This window comes from Loxodonta africana, chromosome 1 (genome assembly GCF_030014295.1).
Source record: "Loxodonta africana isolate mLoxAfr1 chromosome 1, mLoxAfr1.hap2, whole genome shotgun sequence".
In the NCBI taxonomy this organism is placed as follows: Eukaryota; Metazoa; Chordata; class Mammalia; order Proboscidea; family Elephantidae; genus Loxodonta; species Loxodonta africana.
This window is the reverse complement of record NC_087342.1, coordinates 5,380,581-5,398,481: the sequence shown is the minus strand read 5'-3', so window position 1 is coordinate 5,398,481 and position 17,901 is coordinate 5,380,581. Positions and strand designations below refer to the sequence as shown.

Here is a 17,901-nt window from a genome sequence, read left to right as displayed (position 1 = left end):
TCCGGTATGTCCTGATCAGCAATGCCTAGCACATACCTGACCTTATAACCAAAGCTCAGTCAATGTTTACTGAGTGAATAGGCAAACAGCTCACAGGTAAACTCTGCCCTCTTGACATCTCTCCAAACCTTGCAAATGACATTGATCACAAATGAGGAAGTATGTTCTAATATCAATTTCCTTTGGAAGCACCTTTCTACCAACACTTCATAAGCTGTGTTCGTGTCATATTAAAGCAACTAGTTGAAAGAGTAAAAAAGTTATTGCACATTGTCCCTGTTGTCCTCTTCAAACAATTCATCCTACTCAAACATGGTTGTATGAGATCATCATGTTTGAATTCAAGAACCATGTCTGGCTGCCAAACCCCTTGCAAACTGAGAAATATCCAGGGTTACCTTTGCCACTTCATCAAAGCCTATGAAAATGTCCCATGATTTAAACTGATGCTTCTTCTGCTTCAAAACATAGTTGTTAAAACAACTACCACAGCCTCCACCAAACTGAGTCCAGCACTACTAGCTGGTACCCAGCTACCACCACCGACTGCTCTGACAGGGATCACAGGGATTACAGACAGAGCTAGAAAAAAATGTAGAACAAAATTCTAACTCACAAAAAAAGACTAGATTTACTGGTCTGACAGTACTGGAAAAACCCTGAGAATATGGCCCCCAGACACCCTTTTAGTTCAGTACTGAGGTTACTCCTGAGGTTCACCCTACAGCCAAAGGTTAGACAGGTCCATAAAACAAAATAAGACTAAATGGGCACACCAGCCCAGGGGCAAGGATGAGAAGGCAGGAGGGGACAGGAAAGCTGGGTGAATGGAAATGAGGGACACAAACTCAAGAAGGGGAGACTTCAACATGTTGTGGGGTTGGCGACCAATGTCACAAAACAAGATGTGCAATTGTTTAATGAGAAACTAATTTGCTCTGTAAATCTTTGTCTAAAGCACAATAAGATAAGTAAAATCCTAGGTGTTAGAATTAGGTCAGATAGCCAGGCTCACTAAAGTAACTAATGGCTGCATGGATTGTTGTAGTGAACCAGAGCCTGCGTATCATTAAAAATCCCCAGTGTTGGGTAGCTTGTTCCCACCATCACCTCGTTTACTTAGTTGCTCTGCCAACAGATACTTGCTGCAGGGCACTGAGGCTGGTGCAGTAAACACGAAAGACATAAACATTCCTCCTGCTGAGCTCATAAACCCCACCTCTCCTTTCCACATCTCTCAGATCACCCTTCTCAACAGCAAGTCTGCAGCATCTCACACAGCCATTTTACATAGAAAGTCTCCTTTTCTAAGTGGCAGAAGGTCCTAGAGATTATCAAAGGCTAAATCATTGATTTGAAATCTCTTCAGTTAGATAAGCTTAGTAATATTTTACACACTAGACTGGACTCTGGTGGCCAGTATCTTATGCACCAAACCAAAACCAAACCCACTGCCATCGAGTCAATTCCGACTCAAAGCGACCCTGTAGGACAGAGTAGAACTGCCCCATAGAGTTTCCAGGGAGTGCCTCGTGGATTCGAACTGCTGACCTTTTGGCTAGCAGCCGTAGCACTTAACCACTATGCCACCAGCGTTTCCATATCTTACGCACAGGGTAGCTAATTTCTTCCAGATGCCAGTCCTAGGGACAGCCTGTCCTTTCATTATGGGTTATGAGTGTAATCCCTCAATTTCAGCTCACATTCTTGCTGTCTAACTCTATCACGGTGTTCTCACAGTGCATTAAAAATATCTACTTGAGGCGGGGCCAAGATGACTGACAAGGTAGACGCTACCTCAGATCCCTCTTGCAACAAAGACTCGGAAAAACAAGTGAAATCGATCACATACATAACAATCTATGAACCCTGACCATCAAACACAGATCTAAAGAGTTGACCTGAGTGACAGAGACTCAGCCAGCGCAAGCAGGCTGCACACTGACTCGGCTAATGAGAGAATGAGCAACCACGGGGAAGCAGTGACTGTTTTCGGAACCTGGAGCCAGCAACCCAGTCAGAAAACCTTGGCGCCGGGCTTTGGACTGGGCACACAGGAGCTGAGCACAGCATCCTGAGACAGCGCAAACACGGGACACAGCCCTAGCCCAGTGACTTCAGGGGAAGCCCAGCCAGTGCACGCAAGCAGCGCAGCACCGTGGCCGACAGGAGGAGAAGTCATCACCAGGAGACAGTGACTGGTTTTGGAGCCTGGAGAGCGGCGTCCCAGCCGGGGAACCTTGGTGCTAGGCTTTGGATTGGGAGCTGAGGAACTGACCACGGCTTCTGAGACAGCACAAGCACAGGACACGGGCCTGACCCTTGCGGGCAATCTCCACCCAGCCAACGCACAAAGGCTACACACCCCCCAGGAATCTCAGATAAAACAGTCATCACCAAGCAAAATAAGTAATTTTTGTCTATATTCCTGGGTGCTACTCTCCCCTATCTATCTGATCCCTCCTCTCCCTTCCCAGGAGGCTTCATTAACATTGGAATTTCCTGAGCCAGAGAGTGAAGTGCTCTGCATTTTTTTTTGTTGTTTTTGTTTTTGTTTGTCTTTTCCTAACCCATTCTCCTGGCCTGAGAGAACCAGCTACAAAAAACCCAGGGACCAAAAATCCTTCCCTGACTTCACGAAATTGGAATAAAAATACAGAACCACCTCCGGCCAAGCATATGAGATCCACAGTCTTGGGCTTTCATCCCTACAGGGAACAAGGTGGCTATTATAACGCAAAGGCAATTCTGATAGTGATCGGACTGTAATTGTTTTAGTGGATTACTGGAAAGACAAGTTTCCCAGGTCTGATATCTCTATCTATTAAACACAGCCCTCACTGACCCACAATTGGGAACTGACGGCTGAAGCTCTACCCAAACCACCTAGCCTCCTGCCATAGGGGTCTGAGGATAGTGACACCTACCAATCTGTAGAGGTACTTGCATTGGGTGCCTAAGGTACAGCTGCAGACCCCACCCACCAAAGTGCTTTAGGAATAGAGACACACCTACCTCACTGGCACTTCGGGGAAGCCTGTCAGCATCCTGCACTCCCCCACCCCGGAGTGTGACTCCCTGCTGCTACTAGAATCTGGTGCACGCAGCTATCACCACTACTCCTCTAAGTGATTAGGTGACAATCTACACCACACACTTGGTGACCCAAAATCAGATTCTACTCAAGAATAGTGAATGGACTCTTAGGCTTATATATCTGGTAACAGCCCAAACCAGCTGGTAATAGGACATAAGTGACTCAAAGGCTACAACAATCAAGACAGCACAATCCAGTAGCCCATCTATGTATATTGAAAGAAAACAAAACAAGATAAGACTCAGTGAGCAAATATAAAATAAATCATTACAATATCTTATAGATGGCTCGGAGACAGCAGTCGATATCAAACCACATAAAGAAGCAGACCGTGATTGCTTCTACAACTCCTGAAATTAAAGAATCAAAATCTTTCCCAAATGAAGATACAATCCTGGAATTGCCAGATGCAAACTATATAAAACTTATTTACAGAATGCTTCAAGACATCAGGGATGACCTCAGAAATGAAATGAGGCAATCTACAGAAAAAGCCAAGGAACACACTGATAAAGCAGTTGAAGAAATCAAAAAGATTGTTAAAGGACATAGTGGAAAAATTAATAAGCTGCAAGAATCCATAGAGAGCCAGCATTCAGAAATCCAAGAGATTAACAATAAAATTACAGAATTCGACAACTCAATAGGAAGTCAGAGGAGCAGAATCAAGCAATTGGAATGCAGAGTGGGGGAGTCGGAGGATAAGGCAATTGACACCAATATAGTTGAAGAAAAATCAGATAAAAGAATTACAAAAAATGAAGAAACCCTAAGAATCATGTGGGACTCTATCAAGAAGAATAACTTGCATGTGATTGGAGTCCGAGAACAGGGAGGGATAACAGAAAATACAGAGAGAATAGTTGAAGATCTGTTGACAGAAAACTTCCCTGACATCATGAAAGATGAAAGGATATCTATCCAAGATGCTCATCGAACCCCATTTAAGACTGATCCAAAGAGAAAATCACCAAGACATATTATGATCAAACTTGCCAAAACCAAAGATAAAGAGAAAATTTTAAAAGCAGCCAGGGATAAAAGAAAGGTCTCCTACAAAGGAGAATCAATAAGAATAAGTTCAGCCTACTCAGCAGAAATCATGCAGTCAAGAAGGCAATGGGATGACATATATAGAGCACTGAAGGAGAAAAACTGCCAGCCAAGGATCATTTATCCAGCAAAACTCTATATGAAGGTGAAGTTAAAACATTTACAGGTAAACACAAGCTTAGAGAATTTGCAAAAACCAAACCAAAGCTACAAGAAGTACTAAAGGAAATTGGTCAGAAAATCAATAATATCAGATATCGACACAACACAAAGACATAGAACAGAAAATCCTGATATCAACTCAAATAGGGAAATCACAAAAACAAATTAAGATTAATTTTAAAAAGAAAAAAATGCTCAAAACAGGGAATCATTGAAGTCACTATGTAAAAGATCGCAATAATCAAAAAGAGGGACTAAATACAGGAGGCATAGAACTGCCATACGGAGAGGAAAACAAGGCAATATAGGACAATACAAGTTAGGTTTTTACTTAGAAAAATAGGGGTAAATATTAAGGTAACCACAAAGAGGTCTAACAATTCCATAACTCAAAATAAAAACCAAGAAAAACATAATGACTCAGCAAACATAAATTGAACTACTATGAAAATGAGGAACACACAATTTACAAAGAAAAACGTCTCAGCACAAAAAAGTAAGTGGAAAAATAAAATTGTCAACAACACACACAAAAAGGCATCAAAATGATGGCACAAAACACATACTTATCTATAATTACGCCTAATGTTAATGGACTAAATGCACCAATAAAGAGACAGAGAGTCTCAGGCTGGATAAAGAAACACGATCCATCTATATGCTGCCTACAAGAGACACACCTTAGACTTAGAGACACAAAGAAACTAAAGCTCAAAGGATGGAAAAAAATATATCAAGCAAACAACAATCAAAAAAGAGCAGGAGTGGCAATATTAATTTCTGACAAAATAGACTTTAAAGTTAAATCCACCACAAAGGATAAAGAAGGACACTACATAATGATAAAAGGGACAATTGACCAGGAAGATATAACCATATTAAATATTTATGCACCCAATGACAGGACTGCAAGATACATAAAACAAACTATAACAGAACTGAAAAGTGAGATAAACACCTCCACAATTATAGTAGGAGATTCAACACACCACTTTTGGAGAAGGACAGGACATCCAATAAGAAGCTCAATAGAGACCCGGAAGACCTAATTGCTACACTCAACCAACCTGACCTCATAGACTTATACAGAACACTCCACCCAATAGCTGCAAAGTATACTTTCTTTTCTAGTGTACATGGAACATTCTCTACAATAGATCACATATTAGGTCATAAAACAAGCCTTTGCAAAATCCAAAACATCAAAATATTACAAAGCATCTTCTCAGACCACAAGGCCATAAAAGTGGAAATCAATAACAGAAAAATCAGGGAAAAGAAATCAAATACTTGGAAAATGAACAATACCCTGCTCAAAAAAGACTGGGTAATAAAAGACATTAAGGAGGGAATAAAGAAATTCGTAGAATGCAACGAGAATGAAAACACTTCCTATCAAAACCTCTGGGACACAGCAAAAGCAGTGCTCAGAGATCAATTTATATTGATAAATGCACACATACATGAAAAAGAAAGAGCCAAAATCAGAGAACTGTCCCTACAACTTGAACAAATAGAAAGCGAGCAACAAAAGAATCCATCAGGCACCAGAAGAAAACAAATAATAAAAATTAGAGCTGAACTAAATGAATTAGAGAACAGAAAAACAATTGAAAGAATTAACAAAGCCAAAAGCTGGTTCTTCGAAAAAATTAACAAAATTAATAAACCATTGGCCAGACTGACTAAAGAAATACAGGAAAGGAAACAAATAACCCGAATAAGAAACGAGATGGACCACATCACAACAGACCCAACTGAAATTAAAAGAATCATGTCAGATTATTATGAAAAATTGTACTCGAACAAATTTGCAAACCTAGAAGAAATGGATGAATTCCTGGAAAAACACTACCTACCTAAACTAACACAATGAGAAGTAGAACAACTAAATAGACCCATAACAAAAAAAGAGATTGAAAAGGTAATCAAAAAACTCCCAACCAAAAAAAAAGCCATGGGCCAGACGGCTTCACTGCAGAGTTCTATCAGACTTTCAGAGAAGAGTTAACACCACTACTACTAAAGGTATTTCAAAGCATAGAAATTGATGGAATACTACCTAACTCATTCTATGAAGCCACCATATCCCTGATACCAAAACCAGGTAAAGACACCACAAAAAAAGAAAATTATAGACCTATATCCCTCATGAACATAGATGCAAAAATCCTCAACAAAATTCTAGCCAATAGAATTCAACAACATATCAAAAAAATAATCCACCACGACCAAGTGGGATTTATACCAGGTATGCAAGGTTGGTTTAATATTAGAAAAACCATTAATGTAATCCACCATATAAATAAAACCAAGGACAAAAACCACATGATCTTATCAATTGATGCAGAAAAGGCATTTGACAAAGTCCAACACCCATTCATGATAAAAACTCTCAGCAAAATAGGAATTGAAGGAAAATTCCTCAACATAATAAAGGGCATCTATACAAAGCCAAGAGCCAACATCATTCTAAATGGAGAGAGCCTGAAAGCATTTCCCTTGAGAAAGGGAACCAGACAAGGATGCTCTTTATTACCGCTCTTATTCAACATTGTGCTAGAGGTCCTAGCCAGAACAATTAGGCTAGACAAAGAAATAAAGGACATCTGGATTGGCAAGGAAGAAGTAAAATTATCTCTATTTGCAGATGACATGATCTTATACACAGAAAACCCTAAGGGATCCTACAGAAAACTACTGAAACTAATAGAAGAGTTCGGCAGAGTCTCAGGTTACAAGATAAACATACAAAAATCACTTGGATTCCTCTACATCAACAAAAAGAACATCGAGCAGGAAATCACCAAATCAATACCACTCACAGTAGCCCCAAGAAGATAAAATACTTAGGAATAAAACTCACCAAAAATGTAAAAGACCTATACAAAGAAAACTACAAAGTACTAGTGCAAGATACTAAAAGGACCTACATAAGTGGAAAAACATACTTTGCTCATGGATAGGAAGACTTAACATAGTAAAAATGTCTATTCTACCAAAAGCCATCTATACATACAATGCACTTCCGATCCAAATTCCAATGACATTTTTTAATGTGTTGGAGAAACAAATCACCAACTTCATATGGAAGGGAAAGAAGTCCCAGATAAGCAAAGCATTACTGAAAAAGAAGGAGAAAGTGGGAGGCCTCACTCTACCTGATTTTAGAACATATTATACAGCCACAGTAGTCAAAACAGCCTGGTACTGGTACAACAACAGGCACATAGACAAACGGAACGGAATTGAGAACCCAGATATAAATCCATCCACATTTGAGCAGCTGATATTTGACAAAGGCCCAGTGTCAGTTAATTGGGGAAAAGATAGTCTTTTTAACAAATGGTGCTGGCATAACTGGATATCCATTTGCAAAAAAATGAAACAGGACCCATACCTCACACCATGCACAAAAACTAACTCCAAGTGGATCAAAGACCTAAACATAAAGACTAAAACGATAAAGATCATGGAATTAAAAATAGGGACAACATTAGTAGCCCTAATACAAGGCATAAACAGAATACAAAACATTACCAAAAATGATGAAGAGAAACCAGATAACTGGGAGCTCCTAAAAATCAAATACCTATGCTCATCTAATGACTTCACCAAAAGAGTAAAAAGACCACCTACAGACTGGGAAAAAATTTTCAGCTATGATATCTCTGACCAGTGCCTGATCTCTAAAATCTATATGATTCTGTTAAAACTCGACCACAAAAAGACAAACAACCCAATCAAAAATTGGGCAAAGGATATGAACACGCACTTCACTACAGAAGATATTCAGGCAGCTAACAGATACATGAGAAAATGCTCTCGATCATTAGCCATTAGCCATTAGAGAAATGCAAATTAAAACTATGATGAGATTCCATCTCACTCCAACAAAAAAAAAAAACAAGGCTGGCATTAATCCAAAAAACAGAAAATAATAAATTTTGGAGAGGCTGTGGAGAGATTGGAACTCTTATACACTGCTGGTGGGAATGTAAAATGGTACAACCACTTTGGAAATCTATCTGGCATTTTCTTAAAAAGTTAGAAATAGAACTACCATACAACCCAGAAATCCCACTCCTCGGAATATACCCTAGAGGAATAAGAGCCTTTACACGAACAGATATATGCACACCCATGTTTTATTGCAGCACTGTTTACAATAGCAAAAAGCTGGAAGCAACCAAGGTGTCCATCAACGGATGAATGGTTAAATAAATTATGGTATATTCACACAATGGAATACTACGCATCGATAAAGAACAGTGATGAATCTGTGAAACATTTCATAACATGGAGGAACCTGGAAGGCATTATGCTGAGTGAAATTAGTCAGATGCAGAAGGACAAATACTATATAAGACCACTATTATAAGATCTTGAGAAATAGTATAAACTGAGAACTCATTTCTTGTGGTTACGAGGGGGGAAGGGAGGGAGGGTGGGAGAGGGTTATTTACTGATTAGTTAGTAGATAAGAACTACTTTAGGTGAAGGGAAGGACAATACTCAATATGGGGAAGGTCAACTCAACTGGACTGGACCAAAAGCAAAGAAGTTTCCGGGATAAACTGAATGCTTCGAAGGTCAGTGGAGCAAGGGCAGGGGTTTGGGGACTGTGGCTGAAGGGGACTTCTAAGTCAATTGGCAAAATAAATTCTATTAAGAAAACATTCTGCATCCCACTTTGAAATGTGGTGTCTGGGGTCTTAAATGCTAACAAGCAGCCATCTAAGATGAATCAATTGGTCTCAAGCCACCTGGATCAAAGGAGAATGAAGAACACCAAGGTCACACGATAACTATGGGCCCGAGACAGAAAGGGCCACACGAACTAGAGACTTACATCACCCTGAGACCAGAAGAACTAGTTGGTGCCCGGCCACAATCGATGACTGCCCTGACAGGGAGCACAACAGAGAACCCCTGAGGGAGCGGGAGATCAGTGGGATGCAGACCCCAAATTCTCATAAAAAGACCAGACTTAATGGTCTGACTGAGACTAGAGGAATCCCAGCGGTCATGGTCCCCAAACCTTCTGTTGGCCCAGGACAGGAACCATTCCCGAAGACAACTCATCAGACATGGAAGGGACTGGACAATGGGTTGGAGAGAGATGCTGATGAAGGGTGAGCTACTTGTATCAGGTGGACTCTTGAGACTGTGTTGGCATCTCCTGTCTGGAGGGGGGATGGGAGGGTAGACAGGGTTAGAAACTGGCAAAACAGTCACGAAAGGAGAGACTGGAAGGAGGGAGCAGGCTGACTCATTAGGGGGAGAGTAAATGGAAGTATGTAGTAAGGTGTACATAAGTTTATATGTGACAGACTGACATGATTTGTAAACTTTTACTTAAAGCACAATAAAAATTATTTTAAAAAAAGAAGTCAGGGTAAATGAACAGCTTAACAAAGAGTATAAACTTGCTATTAAGATAATAAATAAATAAATATCTACTTATGGACTTGTGTCACCTAGTGTCCAATATTCCTAGGGTAATAGCTAGCACACAATGAAGTCCAACAAATAAAAAAAATGAAGTCCAACAATTTTACTTCCTATACTGGGCTTTTTTTCTATTCGTGGAGAAATGCTTCTCAAACTTGCTCCCAGCTCTCAAGCTTGCCCCTGCCCTAATGACCAGCTAATATTTCCACCTTCTGCTTCCCCACAGCTACCTCTCCAGTTGGGTTCACATCGGCACTCGCTTTCATCCCCTTGAACTCACCTGTGCCTCCACCCTGGTGTCTACAGCTAACTAATCAATACAACACAGATGCGGGGGGACATTGGGTCTCTAGCATTTCCAAAGCTCACTCTTACACTGATACCCGTTTGTTTAAAACCATTTATTTAAGCAGAAGTAACATGAATGTCTCTTAACTGGACTTTTTAGTGCTCTGATTAAAAAAATTACCAAGTGAGGAAATTTGTAGAAAAATGATTATTTAGTATGGAACCAGACTGGACACCCTCTCTAGCTGTTCATAGCTAGATCTATCCAGTTATTGTGCTGACCATTAGTATATTTTTGTGTTATGGAAGATATCCATAAAACCACCTCCTAATATTTATTAATCTATTATGAGATCTTCATGGGAAATACCCAGTAAGAATTTGGAGTACTCTCATTTTCCAGCAAAATTTTGTAATATGAATGAGAACTATCATTTTTTCAGTATCTTCAGAGTACCAGGAACTATGTCGGAGGCTTCATATACACTCACTGCAATCCTCACGCCGACAGTGGCAAACGAAGTGAGGAGGTGTGGTGGGCTGGGCCGACCTCAGTGGGAGACTATTTTTTTTTTTTTATCACTGACATTGTTTAGAATTTCCAGTACATGGTGATTTAAAAAAAAAAAAAAAAAAGACCAACATTAATCAGTTTTATTATTGTTTTTAAATTCACTACAGACAATGCCTTTCTTATTGTCTATACCCTCTACCTCCACCCCCTTGGTACACCACTGCACACTAACCCTGTGAGATAATTGATATCATTTCCATGTATACAAGTCAAAGGCAAAAAAAAAAAAAAAAAAGCAAAATAAAACAAATGTAAGCATTCTCTGGTACAAAATCAGAGAACTTGTAGGTGGTAGAGATTCTAAGCCAGGTCTAACTCCAAAGTCCACCGTCCTTACATGACACTGTGTGAATAATGGTAATAAAAACAATAAATTTAATCACTTTAGATGTCAGAAGTGCTTTCATACACATGATTTCATTTAATCTTTACATCAAACATGTGAGATAAGAAGGCAGGTGTCATCACCTACATTCATAGATGAAAGACTCCGGTAAGTCAAAACGTCTCTGGTGACATTCTAAGTGGCAGAAGCTGAAATTGAGCCCACTTCTCCTGATTGCTAATCCAGGCTTCTATCCACTATGTCACCTATGTCATTGCATGCTATGCCATTTTCTGTTACCCTGTAAATAGCAGAAATATGTAACATTTGCCTTTCAAGCTATCAGCAGTTGGTATTTTTCCTTATTAGGAATTCACTTTTCTCTAACTCATTCAGATGGAATCAGGCAAGCAGAGAGGTTCAGAACATGAGAGACCTGATTTAAAATCCAGACTCCACCAAATACTATGTGACTTTGGACAAGTTATGAAACATCTGTGAGCCTATCCTCACATTCATAAAACGGGGTTAATAACATGGACCTCCTAGGACTATTATTGGAAAACCTGGTGGCGTAGTAGTTGAGAGTTTAGCTGCTAACCAAAAAGGTTGGCAGTTTGAACCCACCAGGCACTCCTTGGAAACCCTATGGGGCAATTCTACCCTGTCCTATAGGGTCACTGTGAGTCAGAATCGACTCAACAGCAACGGGTTTGGGTTTTTGTGTGTGTGTGTTTGTTTATGACTATTATTAGGATGAAAATTTTATGTACAGCCTAGTACAAGTACAGTGCTTACACATGATAAATGCTTATAAATTGGATCCTTCAGAGAATTTTCTTCTTTTACATTACTATTTCTAGCATATGGAAGATTAAAGAATATTTTGTTTCCTCAGCCATTGTCATTGTTATCCTATTCATTGTAATTGGAAGAGCCTTGTTCCTGGTGATGTAAGAAGAAAAAGGCCTTATTCATATTTTCAGAACCCAGAATTTTGAAGTAATGAAAACCAGAAGAGTCTTGTGGCAATTGTAAACTACTCCCTAGTCATGTAAAGGATAACAATGGACCTCCAATGCAGCACTTTTATGAAGCCACATTTTTATTATAATCATATTTTGAGCAAGGATGACATCTACTATTTTAACTACACTACGGTGGTATGATTTGTAATAGTTTTTCTTAGCCTCACCGCTACCAAATTCATTACAAATCAGTTTTGAAATGTTCATTCCAATAAGCCATGAAAGAATAGACCCGCACCACAGTGTCGTTTGAGAAATATTAGGAACAACTTCCTCTTCATTCATTTATAATTATCTGTGAATTTACCCCAGTGCTAGAAACTTACTAAGTTTTCAAAGAGAGAAGCAAATGTTTGGCCTTTGTAATTGACCACTACCACCCTGTCCCAAGATTGATGCACTAGAATTGCCCAACCCTAGTTCCCTGCCAGCTTTCCCATGCTGGGGTCTCCGAGGGGCTAATGAATAGCTTACTGACTAGCCATCCATGTTGTAAACAAATGGGGACAACAATAAAAGAGGTATGGGAGACCAAAATGCCCCCTTGGTTTCAGATCCAGATGCTTAGAGGTAGTAGTTTAGAGCACCTTCCCTCACAAATCATGGCAGTCTTGGCCTGAAGACAGAGAAGAAAAAGGGGAAGGAGAGAGCCCAAGTTAAGATTTCCAGCATGAGAAGCATAGGAGAACTGCTCCCTGCCAGAAGGTTGGTCCCAAGAGGAAGAAAGAGAAGAGATGAGTCAAATAAGCCCAGTTTCTTCTTCCCAAATTTTTCTATTAGAAAAAGCATTCCTTCCTCCTGGGGGTCTCAGAGGTTCACTAAATAAACTCCTGCCAGGAAATATCCAAGCTAAGGAAGAATTCTGCCTCAAAACTATAGCTGGGACCTTGTTCTGTGGTAGAGACGCTTGAGGGCATCTACCATGTCATGATTATCTTGAGGCGCCAGTGGTGGTGGTACAGGGAGTGTGAAGCCCAGTCCAGGTTTAGGGCTGGTTTAGCAAAGCAGGAGCCATCATCATGAATTTCTTAATATGACAGTGTGTCTCCAGAAACTCACATAACACTGGTTAAAACTCATTTGACAGATTGAAAAATTGAATGAACCAATAGAATTACAAGGAAATTATTTTCCCAGCTGTATTAGTTTCCTATGGCTATCATAACAAATTACTACAAAGTCTGTGGCTTAAAATTATAGCATTTATTGTCTCGCTGTACTGGAAGTTGGAAGTCCAAATCAGGGAAGGTCTAGGGAAAGGTCCTTTCTTGTCTCTTCCAACTTCCGATAGCCACAGGTGTTCCTTGGCTTGTGGCAACTTAACTCCAGTCTCTGCCTCGGTCTTCACATGGCTAGCTTCCTTCTGTGTCTGTCTCTGTGTTTCTTCTCTTTTTATAAGGATACCAGTTACATTGGATTAGGGTCCACACTACCCCAGTATGACCTAGTGTTAACTAATTACATCAGTAAAGACCCTATTTCCAAATAAGGACACGTTCATATTTACCAGGGTTAGGCTTGAACATACCTTTTGAAAGACACAATTCAACCCATAACATAGGTAGGCCACAGTGCTACAGACTGTGGAGTCCCCAGAAGCCTAGGAACCTAATATGGTGAGAAGAGGTGAGGAAGAGAAGATAACATATATTGACTCTTTTACTGCTGGTTGTCTCTCTCTCTTATGCATCTTGGGTGGCATCACCCAGATGCCTGAACCAGACATTTCACCACTCTTCCTCCTTTCCCTCACCCTTCATTGCTAGCAGTGTTGATTATGAGGCCCATGTCTCTCAAATTTGTCCACTCCCTTCCAGTCCCTGTGTCACAATCCTAGTGCAGGTCATCTCTGGATTACTTTAGCAACCTCCAAATGCTCCTCCCTGACTTTGTAGACGAGAACCTTGAAGCAATGTGACTCTGAGCAAGGACTAAACTCTCTGTTGAGGAACAGAGTCTAGACTTGAGCCCAGGTCTATCAGACTCTAAATTCAAGCTCTTAACCTCTATTCTATGCCTTATTCCTATCTAATACCAGCCACCCACCCTGCCAACACTACTACTTACTACCAATTATTGCATTAATCTTTGAACTAATGTGCTCTAAATGATTTATATAACCCATCACACAGTGATAGAATGGAATCTTGATGATCTTTTCAAGTTAACTCCTTCTTTTGAAAGATGAGGAAGAACAGACTAAAACTGGTACAGATTTTTGCCCAGGCCCCACTTCTGCTTAAGAACAGTGTCAAAATTAGACACCAAGTGTTCTACTCTGGCTGTTACTCCTGACTTCTAACCCATGGAATAGATGCGTGAGTTATCATATGGAGATTTAGCAATTTAAGTATTAAGTGGGTATGGGTAAGAAAATACACTTGGGTCATGATGATACCAACTGATGTATGTAAAGAATGGACAGTTTTGACTCGAACTGAGATTTTTATAACTGGAAGGGATTCTATAGATCGTTAAATTGTGGCTTTCTCATTTTATAGATAATAAAGCTAAGGCCCAGAATGACAGAGAGTGTGATGGGAGGCCCACACAGCCAAGCTGAAATAAAACTCCAGCACTCCTAGATTCCCATCCCGGGTTCCTCCCACTATATCATGCTGCCCTTTGGTGCCTGTGTGAAAATGGGCAGATGAGTCTAAAGCAGAGCAACGATAGAAGCCCACTCTGGCATGCCCATTTACAAACGGGCTGACAGTGCCTACCCACATGTGCTCTAGCTCTCCTTCTCTCTGACAGTGATGTACAGGAGTCCATGCTGATGTGCACGTGAAATGAGGCAGAAAATTGCAGACCAAACTTCTGCTTTTGTACATCCATTTAAACTAACAATATCAGGATTTCTGTAGGTCAAAAACTTGGAAAATAGTTTCCAATATAAAGACAATGAAAAAATATGTGAGATGCACCAGGTGCTGAAGTTCAGGGTTTAATTGATTTTTGTATATTATAGTTTACTAATTTCCCTAAAAGGGCTTTTTTCTCTGTGAGTCTAATAGGCATGCTTGGGTTTATTTTTTTCCACATGTGAACAGCCAAGTTGCCATTTTCTGTCAAATAGCCTTTGGGGAAAGGGTCTTTTTCTCCTTGAAGGTCCACAACCTGCATGAACACAGCATCGTCAAGCCAGGAATTCAAATCTACCGTTCTGCTTCAGTTGTGCGGACCTGTAAATGTGTGTTCCACCCACCTCAGGACTGTTGTAAAGAACCCCAGAAAATTATAATGTCAGATATGTTTCTAAGCTTATTTCAAGCCTTTTATACTTTTGTAGGACCAGTCCTGGGAAAGAAAAAAAAAAAAAGTATACAAATGAGAGAGAGTAGAATGCTGATACATCAGGAAGTCTTCTATGTACCAGGACAGACTTCAAACTGTACCTAAAACACACAAAATTTACCACGTCACAGAGATAAGTGAACACATACGATAAAAGAAGATGAAATAATCACGTAATACAAGTTTTTTTTTTTTTTTTTTTTTTGGAGTGTCTTTCCTGCAGCAATATCAGGCCACGCTTGGGTTAAAAGGACCTTAGCCTTCTATTATTTTCATGAGACACCTAGCAGCCATCTCAAACTATAATAACAATAATGATGAGAAAGAAAAATGCCCATTTCATATAGCAGCTTAATTCACAATAATAAAAACCTGTGTAGATATTATACTCTTCAGTTGGAATAATTGATGATCTATTGTAAGAGGCATCGCCAGTTGAAATCAACTCCATGGCAATTTGTTTTGAGCATTGTAGGAAGGAAAAAGAAACCCTAGGTCCCATTTCCATAAAATCCTGTTAAATGCCCCGTTTAAGTGAACCAAGTGTCCAGTTTCATTAATCATCTCATTTTATTTAGTTTTCTAGTGATCTGTCCCACTCAGCTGATCATATAATTCCTATAAATGGAGCTTGAAGACTTTCCAGCCCCTTTCCAATCAGATTGTCCTTCCTAATTCCTCCCTGCATGGAAATTCTGGAGCGCTCTCTGACTCTCACGTAAACCTGTGTACCTGTCCTTCCTACAGATCCTCCCACTATCACAGAATCCAAGAGCAACGAAGCCACCACAGGGCGACAAGCTTCACTTAAGTGTGAAGCCTCTGCAGTGCCTGCACCTGACTTTGAATGGTACCGGGATGACACCAGGTATGTCCCAAACCTGTAGTACACCAATGCCCCACCAGGTGGTCGTAGGGACCCCACAATTACTAATGACAAAACCAGAGATGTAATGATGCAGACCTATACTATTAGACTATTGCTTTTCCATATTTCTTTATCACGTGCTTAGGGGCCTACAGCTCATAAGCTGAAGCCGAAAAGCACCCAGGTAAAATGCAGAAAGTGAGGTAGGTAGTTCAGTGATTAGTGTTCCCTCTGCATGTCTTTCTGTCCTGGACCAGAAACTCAAGGCCAGTGGAACTCATTCGTTCCTGAGTCTACTGTGTTGACAAACATTGATTCTGATAATACGAGATCGCACAACTGAAGTCTGGAATTGAGCAGGGAACAACAGACTCTAAGTTCTTTACTTTTCCTTCAATGTAATTTTGGGGAAGGAATGACTAAATTAGAAATGTTATCAGTATTTCTTTTCACTCTTCTGTTTTTGAAATCTTAGAATAAACAGTGCCAATGGTCTGGAGATTAAGAGCACGGAGGGCCAGTCCTCCCTGACTGTGGCCAACGTCACTGAAGAGCACTATGGCAACTATACCTGCGTGGCTGCCAACAAGCTGGGGGTCACCAATGCCAGCCTAGTCCTTTTCAGTAAGTATGCAAAAAAGAAGGGCCCAATTCCATAGAATTAAGTTTATTGAAATCTCACTTGGAAAACTTGAAAACTCATTCCCTTATCTATTCAAGGTAAACTTATACAAAATAAGAATATAGTCAGTGAAACAAAAACAATACTCTTATTAATTCCTGTGCATAAGGAAAGATGCGCAAGTAGAGCAACTTCTTTCTCTATCCCCTGGCTTATTTTTGATAGCTGCTTTATTTTTGGAGCCCTGATGGTGCCATGGTTAAGAGCTCGGCTACTAACCAAAAGGTCTGCAGTTTGAATCCACCAGCTGCTCCTTCGAAACCCTACAGGGCAGTTCTACTCGGTTCTATAGGGTCGCTATGAGTCAGAATCGACTTGATAGCAGCAGGTTTGGTTTTTGGTTTTGGGGCTTTATTTTTGTTTTTTTCCTGTTATTTAAACTGCAAGAATATTCACTGACCATACACATCTCTTTGGCGTGATGGTCTCTTTAAGAAGCAGAGGCGACATAAGAGCCTGGGAGTGTATGACAGTTTAAAAATGGCAGAAATGAGATTGATTGAGGAAGAAATATTCAGTAAGAATAGATAAGATGCTGGAAGAAAAGGAGGCTGAAAAAAGTAAGTATACTTTTAACAACCCAAGAGGAAGGATAGACTGACTGATTAAAACCTAATATAAAATCTAGAGGAGGAAAAATAGTTGCAGAAAGGTTTCTATATGACAGCAGAAAACAGGACTTTTGGGTTACTTTTTTTTGAGCAGACATGGAATGGTAGGAAAAAGACACATTTCTGAAGACCAGAGAAGACTCTGAAAGCAGACTAGTGAGGGATCAATCATTTTAGAGTGACTTATGTTAGTAGGAGACTCCACCTGGAAGTCTTGCTCTTTACAGCATGTTACAGTCAGCTATTTGACCCCTCTGCCTTTTTGACCCCGTGGCTATGAGTGTAGAAGTAACTGCTTCTAAGAGACAGAAGTATAATGAGTGGGATCAGAGAGAAATGATAAAATTTGGAATAGGGACCTATGTCTAGGAATAAGTAAAACCAGCAAAAAAGTTAGTTCACGCTGGGCCTGAAAGTTCATTTAGACCAATGTTTTGTTTGTTTTTTTAATCCAAAGAATCT

General features: G+C 40.0%; 1 protein-coding gene across 2 annotated transcripts in view; it reads left to right on the top strand.

Annotated features, from left to right (window-relative positions):
• The window catches only part of LSAMP (limbic system associated membrane protein), an 867,785-nt gene that overhangs the window by 814,378 nt on the left and 35,506 nt on the right, over positions 1-17,901 (top strand). For both annotated transcript variants that reach the window (XM_064284553.1, XM_064284506.1), the window contains exons 5-6: positions 16,026-16,146; positions 16,622-16,770. In XM_064284553.1, coding sequence (XP_064140623.1) covers positions 16,026-16,146; positions 16,622-16,770 — 270 coding nt within the window. The remainder of the gene's footprint in view (positions 1-16,025; positions 16,147-16,621; positions 16,771-17,901) is intronic.